Source organism: Vanellus vanellus (assembly GCF_965231255.1).
Source record: "Vanellus vanellus genome assembly, chromosome: 3".
NCBI classification, from domain to species: Eukaryota; Metazoa; Chordata; class Aves; order Charadriiformes; family Charadriidae; genus Vanellus; species Vanellus vanellus.
Genome location: NC_138907.1, coordinates 77,057,369 through 77,070,280, shown reverse-complemented (window position 1 = coordinate 77,070,280; position 12,912 = coordinate 77,057,369). Strand labels below are relative to the sequence as shown.

General features: G+C 36.1%; 1 protein-coding gene across 1 annotated transcript in view; it reads right to left on the bottom strand.

Annotated features, from left to right (window-relative positions):
• REV3L (REV3 like, DNA directed polymerase zeta catalytic subunit) overlaps window positions 1–12,912 on the bottom strand; it is a gene marked incomplete at its 5' end in the record, with an annotated part of 135,202 nt that overhangs the window by 12,128 nt on the left and 110,162 nt on the right. The window contains 7 exons of the mRNA XM_082480731.1: window positions 346–455; window positions 1,119–1,325; window positions 2,201–2,309; window positions 3,314–3,558; window positions 6,492–6,633; window positions 7,632–7,750; window positions 8,391–8,509. Of these exons, the coding sequence (XP_082336857.1) occupies window positions 346–455; window positions 1,119–1,325; window positions 2,201–2,309; window positions 3,314–3,558; window positions 6,492–6,633; window positions 7,632–7,750; window positions 8,391–8,509 (1,051 nt within the window). The remainder of the gene's footprint in view (window positions 1–345; window positions 456–1,118; window positions 1,326–2,200; window positions 2,310–3,313; window positions 3,559–6,491; window positions 6,634–7,631; window positions 7,751–8,390; window positions 8,510–12,912) is intronic.

Sequence of the window (12,912 nt, the reverse complement as noted above, 5' to 3'; positions counted from 1 at the left end):
AAAACAAAAATAGCATCAGAAACAGGCACAAAAATACTCATTTGATAAATAGGACCTATATTAATTCACACCGGAAAAAATACGATTTTTCCCCCCTCTTTTTGTTCCACATAATTTTCAAAAGAAAGGAAGCCCTCAAAGTCCTTTCTAAGAGTCCTAAAAGAAACTCCAAGAAAATAAGTATTATTTACTTTGCACGTTCTGCAAGACAGTAACCAACATCCCAAAGAGGGTCCACATACACTTTTCAGTATTATAAATTCCCCTTGTTGAGACAAAAGAAAAATATATCTATGAAGAACTACTACGATTTTAAAACATTGTAGGAAGCAGACCATTAATTACCTGTCAGTGTCACCATACACAACGTGAGCACCCCACTTTTTGGTATCGTTCACCAGTTTTATAGCACGCTCCAATGTTTCTCTGGCTTTGTGGACAATGCTATCCCCAACCTGAAAAGTTAAAGATAAATTGAAAAATCTTTATTCCACTGCTAAACCCAATACTAGCTCCTGAGAAATAGTCTAACTTTGCTTGACCTGTTTATGAAAATTACTACATTGAGACAATATATTTTATTTCATGGTTTAAATGCACACAATAAATAAAAAGGTTGCTTACATTACTCCAAAATAGCAAGAATTAAAGAAAGAATGATCAAAAATTATTAAGAATTAAAATAAAGGAAAATTTGGTTTAAACTTCTTTAGGCATATTAAAAGTGTAAGGGGCAAGACAAGATCATGAGGATCATTTTCTCTAGTTTTTGGATTCTGCTGATTCCTCCTTTTATGAAAACTATGAAACACTCAGAATGTTTTATTTTATTTCCACTATTAGAACTGTAATCCAATCTACCTTTGGAGTGAGTTCTACAGAAACGCCAACTCCAAATGGTCTTTAACAGGAAGAAGAAAAAAAAGCCTTTTTTTTTTTTTTAAAAAAGGATCATAAATAAAACCCAGTTGCTGATTTTCAGTACTACAAATAAAAACAGCTTTTATGAAGGTATTTAGATTAAATATGTTTCAAGTAATAATACTGTTTTGTCTGACTATACTTTATTAATAGTGTCTTTTCCACAGTTTTTCTGCATTTTTTTATGCAACCCTTACCTCAACACATGGCATTCTTCCAGAAAAATTAGCAGCAGTATAACCAAATGTAAAATTAGCTATAAATTTAAGACCCAACTGACGAGCTTCCAGCATTCGAGTTACAGCCTTGTCATGCTTATAAGCCTTCATTGACTGTTTCACCATTATCCTTGTCTTCAAGATTTCTTCCAGCATTCTTGGCAGCACACCCTTTCTTACTGAAGGCTGACATAAAGGGAACAAAGAAAAAAATTATGTTAAAAAGCCTACCCTAAACAGTTAGGAGTAAAAGCAAAACCCAAAACTGTTAGATAATCACTGTTAAGAAGACAAATTAATTAGCAAGATGCCCTAGGCACCAACGGTTTGGCTCTTCCCACAAACATTACAAGCAACCTAGAATACAGGCAAAGCTCTTAAGGGCAGGGTAAATAGCTTTTTGTTCTTTGTTTTCACCAGACCTGCTAATGCAATATTTAGATAAATACAAGTCCTGTTTTTGTTAATAAGGTTAACTGCTAATTCTCAGAATGTTAAACGCTAAAGGAATATTATCTTTTAAAAATTCTGCAAATATTCTTTACTTTAAGTTTTTGTTTTACATTAAATATATGTATGCTGGTGATTGGGTAATTACTTGTAAGTGCTCTAGGCCATATTTATTAATTCATTACAAATCAGCCAGCAGTACACATAACATAAAATGAGAACAATAGAAAGCAAGTCAGGGAGTTTCATCTCCTGAACCATGACTCTTTTTCTAGGAAAGCATTCTGCTATACAGGCAGGAGAAGAATGAAGTGTTATGTGCAGATAATTACTCTTTGATCCCCAAACTGCACAAGTAAACTACAGTTTAATTATAGATGAAATAAGCCTTCGGTATAAATGAAAGCATAAAGATGACATTTTATTTCCTGAACTGCCATAAGTTCAGCACTCTGACAAATATCAAAAACCACTGGGAAATGAGAGACTGAACCTCTCCCCTTCTGTCTGCTCTTAATGCAGCAAAATATAAACTACAATAGCAATTTGATCCTAAGCTAGTCAGCCAACAGGAAGTGAAAATGCCTGTCACAGAGCACTAACATCATTACCTTCACAAAAGCTACTCCACTGGGTGACACTGTGATATCATGCCTAATCTGGTAAAGTAAGTCAGGAGGTACTCTGAGAGATGTACAGCCAAATTTGAATGCATCATATCTAATAAAGAGAAAAATTAAATATGAAGACAATTCATTAATTTACAGCCTGATCAAACAAAAGCATCAACTCACATTAAAATGCTGATAATGCCAGCAAGGATAGAAACACAATTATTATCTCAGGTATAAACAAACCTACTTTCATTTCAAATTTCCTAGCTGCAAGCAAAAGGCTCTAAGAATAAAGTAGTAATAAATGGCTAAATTCCAACACGTGTAATTTATCAATTCTGTTCTGTGTTAATGCATTATTTCCAAATGCTGCACTGGTGGAGGCATGTACTCATACTGCAATCCCCTATGGAAACCATGCATGTTTACCAAGTAACACATTGCATATGTTTTCTTCCTACAAATTCAGAATTTCAAATCAGAAACTTGAAAACCTGATGGTGGCACCTAGCAATCATTGCATGCATCCTCCATTGCTTTATAGAGGTAATTATAATGAGCAATGAGATTCTTTTTTTCCAATTAGGAGAATTACTGTTAAGCTCAATAAGACATGCTACACAGAACAACTCATATCTTTTCATTTTGAATAGTTAAGACCAGAGTGAACTGCGACTGTTAAAAGAAAACAACAACAATTTGTTAACATACAGCAGAATAATACTGGTCCAGTTTTGAAAATAGGTAGTGTATTTATATGACATCTTAACTTATTCTGAAGCAATATTAAAAACTAGAAAAACTAGCATCAGCACAATAATTAAACAGGTGCACACATGCACGTACAGGGTTATTTTTTTTATTTAAACAGAATGGAGACTAATTTTGTATTTATGGAAAAATACATATTGATATGTATGTGTCTGTGTGCATATACACATATGCACACACCCACATGGTAGATCTTTATCATCTCTATTGTGTAACAGAAAATGGTCCTATTCATACATGCCCGTTGCTTCCAATGACAGCCAAGGGTCTTCTGTACCTTAGGAAAGATGCTAAAGTCTCTACAGAATCAAAGTTTATGAGAAAAGAATAATAACTTACTTTCCTAAGTTTTCAACATGTCCCAGGCACGTTGAAAAACAGTAGTTGTACGCTATCACAATGGAAGGATATAATGACTGGAAATCTAATACAAGAACAGCATTGCTGTAGAAGCGGGATTCTGGCTCCATTATTAAGGGAACACATTGCAGGGCTTTCATTTGAGCTCGCTGCTGGACACTGGGTGTCACAGGAATATAATTCATTGGCTTCGCAACACGCAGCATCATAGACTCCACACGATACTGCAAAACAGTTCGGACATAATCACTGTAATTATAATTTCAAAAATGCAGAATAAACATGAGTGTATTAAAACTGTGTAAATACCCACTTACATTTCCTGAATTTAAAGTATGGACAACTAGTTTTCAAAAATAAATAGCCATACTCTTTTAACGTATATTTTCTATCACATAGAGTGGCACTTCTCCATGTGTTTACTCATCATTTAGCCCATTGAAAATCAAGTACTTCTAATTTTTATCTATGGAAAAAATAAACATCCAGCTCAGGTTAAAAAACAAAACAAAACAAAAAAACCCAAACATCCAACAGGCTGCAACAATATATTGCCATGTTACAGTTAGTGAACGAGCGTTTGATAAACTATTTTTGCTAGACTCGCAGAACAGTGAAGAAAAAGTATAATATGCAGTTGGTGACCATTTTCCGTAGGAATCTGCACAGCAACTTTATTTCAACATTTGGAGAAACAGAGGAATGACATATGAGTTGTATAAGTTGATAATTATGTCTCCAAGCTTTTGACCCTGAGAAGAAATGTACTTGGCAGCAAGAGAACCAAAGGAAGAATCTAAGTCAGTCCATTTCAAAGGTCTGCTGCTTTGCACTGTGCATCATGCTTTCTCCCTGACGATGCCACAAGTAGTACAGGAAGCGTAAAGAACAAAAAGTTTAAAAACTTTCACCTTGTTCAGGACGTCACAAAATGTCATATGTGGAGGTAGCAACATGAGAAAAACAAACAGCCCTATTTATTTAGGTATTATTCAATGCTTTAGTAAGGCTTTAAAAGCACTAGTAGCCAGGTATTGACTGTGTCTTTTCACAATAAAAACCAAAACAGCTAAAAATTACATACGTGGGTGGCAAAGGACTGAAAACCCCAAAATATCAAAGAACAATCCTATATAATCCTAAGATCCTGTGCTTTGCAAGCAACTAAATCACTGTTCAAAAGCCTTCTGCCTGACAAACTACATATTCAGTCATTGTACTGAATGGGTTAGGTATAATTTCTTTAACTTTGATGTTATAAATGAACTTACAGAACCAACAGCTTTAACAAGACCCTGCCACTTTACAAACAGGTTGGGGTTTGAAAGTGTAGTTTTGCAGCGGCCTTGCATTAACTGCACGCTAATTTGCATCCAGATGTGTGATGATCTGGCAAGAGCTAGGGATTTTTGCTAGTTTTCAGCAAGTTCTTCAATCATCTGACTAATATTCGATATGCCTATGACAATCTACTGTTAGATTGGTTCAGTCTACTATGGAATATTCAAGACAGCTTAATAAAATAAACTAAAAAAAAATCACCTTTAAAAAAAAAGGTCTTGTTAAAAATAAGAGATACAAAAATATGGAAAAAATAACTTAAAATATCTGAAATCTGTTCCACTAACAACTTTTTCAGCTAAGGAGAAAAGAAATATCTTCATAAAAGGTAGTAATGAGTCTTCTGAGTGAAAAAAAAATTATTTGAGGTGACTGGGAATTGTTGCACTTGCCATTTTTGTGATCTAGAAAGTTTCAATGTAAACAAAACATACGTGCACAGAAGGAACAAGAAAAGAACAGTCAGGATAGAAAATGCAGCATGTTTCTGTTGCTCACTCCCACTCACAGCCATTTGAGAAAATGACAGGCAGAAGTTTCTTTGCGGGCTGCAATCATGACAGTTTAAGCACATCCACATTGGCAGTATGCCAGTCCCACCCTCCCTGTCCCTATCTGTGCATTTCTCTTCCCTTGCTCCAACAGTGGTACTTTTCTGATAACATGGTAAACTAGATCAAGGAGCTAAACTGGCAAATATCTATTGAACACCACCATGGTTCTGCTACCAGTGCCCACCCTGTCACCCACAGTCCCCCAAAACACAGGGCCAGTACCAGCAAGTCTGACAAGAACCTGCACTGGATCAAGAGATGACACAGGCAACTGCAGCCAAAGGAAAAAAGGTGTCAACATTTTAAAATTGGGTTGAGCTGTTAAAGAATTGCAGCTTCAGACACTCCTGTTTCTGGCTGGCTTAAGACAATGCTGGTCTGCTTAGGGCATTAGTTTTTAAGTTGTCTTTTTGTCCACAGAAGTTGGCAAAGTAATCAATCCTGGTCAGCTCAGCTAAATGTCTATTAAAACAAGAAGCAGAAAGATGGTAGGAAAGTATAATTATGGTAGGAAAGAAGACGACAACAGAAGAGCAGACACATGAGCAAGAGTAGCTGTCTCTCGTTTCAGGTGCTGTTCAGGGTTCACGTGAAGCCATGAAACAAATCTAGTTAGTCACTCAGAACCTGGGCAAGGAAAGCCTTTGGTATTGCTGGAGACTGCTGAGGTCTCAAAGTAGTGTAATTCTTGCTCTGTCCTGCTCCCTTTCCCTCTGATGCTCCTATCAAAATAACAGAACCACACACATCTTTCATGACACATGTACTTAATAAAGCCAGAGCCCTCCTTGTCTTATCATCAAATCTCACCCAGAGGTCTGCTTCAAAGGAAATGCCACTTAGAACATATTCAACACAGCTTTGTCTGCTCTGGAAGAAAATAATTTCATCTTTCTAAAACACACTCAATTGTATTTCTTAATGTGTTAAAAAGCATTCAATTTCAGACTCATCTAAGTGTGAAAAATACCAACTCAAAGGGAAAATTTAGCCGTCCCAAAGTCAGTAGAAGAGAGTTACTGGTGTGATTACATTCAGGACACTCTATTTTTAACAGCTATTTTTAATCTCTGAGACTAACTATTCAATCCGTTATTACTGCTTTTGAGTTGCCCTTCTTTATGTTTCAACTTCATGTTATGCAGAACAGTTGTCTGTGAACTTATGAAAATACATATACTGACTGAAAAGATACTGAAGAACTAAAACATTTTGTAAAGACTATTTTGTTTTTGTGAAGTGTAAAGAAAACTAAATCTTACCTGGGAGCCTCTTGTTAATACATGTAAGAACTGAATGCCAAAAAGTCTCGCCATTTCACTTGTTCTGTCAATCAAATCCAGTTTGTCTAACAACTGGAGATTCCCACGGACCCGGGTGACATAATGATCAACCATTTTCCATCTGTGAAAGTGAACTCCTGGTTATAAACAATCAGTGTGCTGCTCTTTCTACTAACAAAACCATTTTATGATAGCTTGTTACAAAACAGCAAATAAAATTTCACCTAGGATATTTTCATACGGCTTTTTAAAAAATGTGGTGCACATAAAAATACACTTATGTATTCTAAAGATATACACAGAATGTGTTACGGCAAACCACTGTTAAGACATATCTCAATGACAATACGATATCCCATTTTCCTTACTGCCCTAAAGGATTACTGAAACAGTTTCTCATCATCTGTTTACGTGTTTTTTTATAACAGAGGGGACTTATGTGGAAACATCCTCCTGTATTAAGAATACCTATCTCAGTTGAACATAAATTTATAATTTTAGCCCTAAACCAAGTTTCCACCTAACTGAAAAGTATTCAACTTTTACAGAAATTATATGTATGTCATGAATGACATTCAGATCAGTACTCAGTTTTGTGAACAGTTCATATCACACAATACCAAATCACTCCAAGAAAGAGTGAATCTCAGTATGATATGTGTCATATAAAGATATTTTTAAGCATGTGAATGTCTTAATGCCTTACACACTGTTTTGTACTATTTTTAAGCCTAGCTTGGTTGACATGCACTGTGAAATAAAAACAGAAACCTGACAGTTCAATTAGAAGTCCTTTTGATAAATAGTATATACAAAATAAAGACCTCACAGAACTTCAAAATAGTACATCTATTCAGATATGTTGAAACTGTAACTAGAAATTTGTTTTGTTTTTATGTAAACAGAAAAATACACAAAGATGAAGTATTGAGGCTATAACTACGCAACAGAACACAGCAGAACAGCAGAGTAAATAAGCTCATGTTGTTGCATGTAGGCTGTCCTACTACCTGAGCTAAATTGATTATTTCTTCCTATGCTGACTTTAGCTTATACTTATCCAATGTTAAGAATCTGGCCTTAAAAAGAACAAACAAAATTGGATTAATGGAACATTACCTGTAGACATCTGCCTTATTATCAAACCAATCAGACAGAACTCGGAAAGTAAATAAAGGAAAACGTTGATGAAGAACATGAAAGCCCACGTTTTCAAAAGTGTAATTCATTAGAGTCACCTAGAAAAACACAGAGGACATGTTAACATGCATGATGTCTTCCATAGTCAAAGATATCTCTACTTTTAAAAAAACTGTAGCAACTAAATGTATTAACTTTTTATTAGTATTCCTTGTTAAAAAGCTAAACATTTATAGTTAGAAGTCCCTAACTATTTACAAGTCATCTCTCATCAATTGAAAGGAATATGTGGAATTAAGTTGATCACAAAGATCAGGTCTGAATTTGGTCGGACCAAGATTTGTAAAGACTGAACCATTTGAGTATTAAACATAAGGTCATAAACAGCAAAAAAACCCCAACCCAAAACGAGTACATCTTACAGCTTAAAATAAGTATTTAATTTAGTAAAAGCACCATACTAGACAAATTGCTAAAACAGGTAAGTTGTTCTCAAAACCCACAAAGAAGTGAAAAGGAATATCATTAAGAAACATGACAAAGATAAGGGCTTCAGTATTTTACATTTCACATTTTAGTGGTATGCAAAATCCATTCTGACAAAGTGGCAGACTGGTCTATTTGAAAAAGTGTACAAATAAAGAACAAAAAGTTACTTAAGTTACATGAAATTTTCAAAGTCTACAATAATCAAAAAACCACAGTAAGTCAACTACATTAACCTTTTGAAAACTTTACCTCATTTCTCATCATTCTCCAAATATTTAAGATAATTCGTCCAACAATATTTATTTCACTCATTGTATCTGATCCATATTCATCCAGCTCAGCCGCAAATCTGTTCTCCTTCTTTTCATCTAAAGATGTTAAAAGACAATATACTTAGACAAGTTATAGGACAGTCAAGACCAGATCAAGCTATCCCTCTTCCAATTTGAGCTCTCTAGAAAAATAAGAATTCATAAAGACCGTTACCGACTGCACAAGATTATTTATTTACCAGTCTTCCACAGAATCTCTAAATAAAACTCTCCCAGGTTTTTCTTCTCTTGCACACCCCTCTGAAGATAACTCTTACGTCAGTTTCATTGAAATGGTGTCCATGGCAATATATCCTCCATAGCAAATGTATTGTTTAAGCAATGCTGAATGTTATCTGGGAGCTAGCTGCACACACATTAATGTACAACAATTAAAAAAAAAGTGATTTCTGCCCTGAAGAGTTTATAACTCAAGGCTTCACTTGTAACGATCTTACATAGTTGGTACCAGGTCAAAGGAGAGAAAACTCAGTGCCTTTCATACATTAAAAGCAAACCCACTGCAGTGGGAGCAGGTAGACATGAGTTCTGGATAGCACAAATGGAGAGAGAAGAAAATAGGAAGGAACAAATGCAAAGATAGAAGTAACACTCTGAATCTTTCTGCAAAGCAGCAGCGACTCAGTACAAGAAAGATATCCTCTTTTGCCATCCTTGGTTTGTTTTCATGCTCTGAACTACTACAACACAAGAGAAGACAGTCTTTTTGGCATAGGTTTCTTGAAACTGCCTTTTTTTTGAGTTTACATAGTTTTTTTTTTAAATGTACAATAATTCAAAAATCTGTATGAAAACACAGTGTATTATTTGATCCTCCCGTCTTGTTCCTTCTTATTAGTTTAACGGAAGAGAAAGCACTTTGAGGCAGTTTTCCCACAATTCTACATCCATACCCATTTTTCTACTGTTGGTTGTGGAATCTGCCACTACTCATTTAGCAGATAGCCCTGTACAGTACTCTAATAAAAAGCAGAACATCTTGGACAGAGTGTCTAGAAGCATGGATATGCAATGCTTTGCAATAATAATCATAACCGAGCAATTAGTTCCTCAGACAGCCAGGAAACACATTTACCCTTTAAGACAGAAGTAAAAATTACCTGAAATTCTGCAGAACCGCTGTGAAACAACATAATACACTCACTTTGTATGTTGATCTTTCAAATGTGTATCATATCAATCAAACTATGGTTAAGAAAACCTGTTGGTCATTTAGTGACCTTCGTGGTAACTCACAGAGCCTTGACAAAATTTAGCAGACCTTTCATACACTTTATCAAAATGCATACCATCTTTTTAACCTCCTTATTATTTCAGATTTTTAAGGAGTAAAAATACCAATTTATCTTTTCATGTTTGGATAAAAAAAAACCCACAAGCAGCAACATTTTTTTCTTCTGCTTTTCTCCATTTCCACATGCTGGATCTCCTGAAAAAGTGAGGACCTCACGTTTTTTCCCCCTCAATTTTTTTTTTATTGGAAGCAGAAACTGTCAGTTAGTTCATAGTGTTATCCTTGTTCTCTTTTGACTTGTTTAGGAGATTCCCTACGTTTCTTAAGTTCGCTTCATGTCTTCCTGGTAAAGACAGGCAACAAGTATAGTGCGGTGACAGAAGAGACCCACTGCCCTGATGAACAAGAGACTGACGAGCATTGCAAAATCACAAAAACCTGTAGTGCTCTACAACTGGTGTGGGGAATATATCACTAGAACCACCTGAGCCTCTGTAAAAGTTGTTAAGAAGCAGAACTGGACATTCTTCCTATCTTTCAAGTGCATAAGATGAAATAAAAAGAAGTCTCCTCTCATCCTCTGTTACCCACTCCCTAACTTTGAGCTGTGATGCAAAGGAGGAAAAAGGAGGCCACAGTGCACACACAGAAAATGCCACTACGCACAGGCACAGTACTCACTTCTCTTGTGGTGTGTCCTAATGACTTATGAATAGTTCACTTGTAAATGGCAGAGGCAGCACCAGACTCAGCCAATAAAGCAAAACCAGAGAGAAGTCCAGCTTTCTTTTTAAGTTGAAATCACAGGAAAGGGAAGGAAAAGTACCTTCCATCTTTATTTCAATAGGAGGAAAGAGGAGCATACTGCTTGAAGGAGCACTTCCTGTTCTGAAAATACAGCATGTGAAGAAGGGAGGGAAATATGAAGCATAGGGGTTGGAAAAGCAAGAGGAACATAGATGGGTCAAAACCATGGACAAGGAGGCCACAAAGCAACAGAGAACACAACACCTGTACGTTTGAGGTCATGCACGCAAGCCCGCTCTTATGGCATGACATTTTTGGGAGGAGCTCATCAATGTGAATTTCCCTATTTTTCTCCTGCAGTTCAGTCAAAAAAGAATACTCACTTACCTTACAATAACACTAACTTTTAGAAATATTTTAAGTGTTATGTATTCCACTTCTGGGTGTGCACCTACCACCTGGCACAAGAACATCTGTACTATGAATACCAGTGCTGTGGAGATCATGGCTATGTCCTGCATGCCCACTTGAACTTTATGTCCAAAGATGCTGAGTGCTAGAACCTTGCTTTCCTTCACTAGAACTGAACCCATGTTGTGTGAGACTTCATAGTCGTAGGGAAGAAAGCCTGGCTGTGAAATACATAGGGACCTTGCCATTAAGAACCATAGAGTTCCCAGAGAAATAATCTTTCTTCTTTGAGGAACTCATGTGTATCCCAATTGCAGTAACTTGAATAACAACTTATGTCATGAAGATGGGTACTATCGACAGCTTTGCTGATATAACTGTTGATTCTGCATCAACTACAGTGCAGACATAGCTGTCCTGCAAGCAAGACCTACGACTCACCCTTTGAGAACAAAAGCAGAGACATATTAGTTACCCGTCCCAAATTGAAGATGATTGTTCAGCCATACTTCTACAGTAGGGCAGTAAACCTTTGTGATCTTTGTGGGTTTAAGAAACCTTTGACTGCAACACTCACCATTCCCCTTACCAAAGGCATTGCAAATCTTGAAGTGTAAGGGGTCAAAAGTTTTTCTGAACATCCTTCAATACATCTGAAGGCTGTCCCAGAGGCATTATTATTGCAACCAGCATATCATCTCAATCTGAGCCATCAGCGGAATTTAATAACAAGGTTCACATAATCAGTAATTGTTCCCGCAGAACAAATTTGATACCTTTGTGCTGAAGAAGGAAACTTGTGACCTTTCATGGCCAGTTCATATTTAAACTGTCATGTGTTCCTGTTTTCATATATTAAGTATCTAAAAATTCACCAAGCTCCAGTTGCCAACAACTTTTGACAGAAGATGCAAATTTGTTCTTATGTTTTCTTGTCCCTAGGTGGTCTCTATAAGTCAGACCTTTTCTAAACAGGTCACAAGTATCAAAAGCATCAAAAGATTCTGAATGCATCAAAAGAGTGCACAAATATTCAAACCTCAAGGAAGCAGTGTGTGAACTTGGCTCTAAACCACCATGTTCTCCTGCCCAGGCACACAGGATACCAACTTAAGTGATACTATTGCTATGCTGGGTAAGCCCAAAGATGCAATTAGCCCAGTATCATGTTCTATCAAAAAAAAAAAAAAAAAAAAAAGTAGATGCTTCAAGAACAGGGGAAGCAGCTATTGATAATCTCTCCAGAACTCCTTCAGCTTCTAACATTTGCAGCTTCCTGGGCCAGACATTATTTGCACATATATAATAGTTTCCAATGGATTTTCTTCCAAGAATTTATCTCCTCTTAAAGCAACATACACTTTAAGCATTTATACTATCTTCTGGCAACTAACTCAACAATTCAACAACCCAGGGGTGAAAAAATGAACTCCTCTTGTGTAACTGCCATTTCCTAGTTTCATTTTATGATTTCTGGGTCTTGCATTGGAAGAGACCATGAACAACCAATTTGTATTTCCCTTTATATCCCTCAAGATTTCATAGGCGTTTATCTTCAGTACCCAGTTTTGCCTCTTCTGGAATCCTAACGCACTAAACTACCAAACACATAAATTAGACTTCTCATCTTTACTAGTTCTCCTATATCCATTTTGATGGGGGAAAAGTTATGAAGAGGCTAAACCTGCAGTATTTGAGGTGCAAGCACACTACAGATTTTTACATTTACAGTCATTGTTTTATATTTTCCTTGCTCCATAATTGGTAACATTTCATTTGCTTTTTCAACCATTACAGAGTAACAGGATCAAGTTTTTAATAGGACGATCACAGGAAACCACTTCTTATTTCATGGCTATTTAGTTTCTGTAGAGATCTTTGGCAAGAGCACTGAAAAAAGTAGCTTTTTCAATTGTTTTCATTTTAAAATCATCTCTCCCCCATCCACATCATCTTGATGACTGCAAAGAGCTACAATAAATTTTTGAGACAGTTTTTAATTTTACAAAGTCATCTTGACTCTTGTTGGGTGCAACACTCACTAACT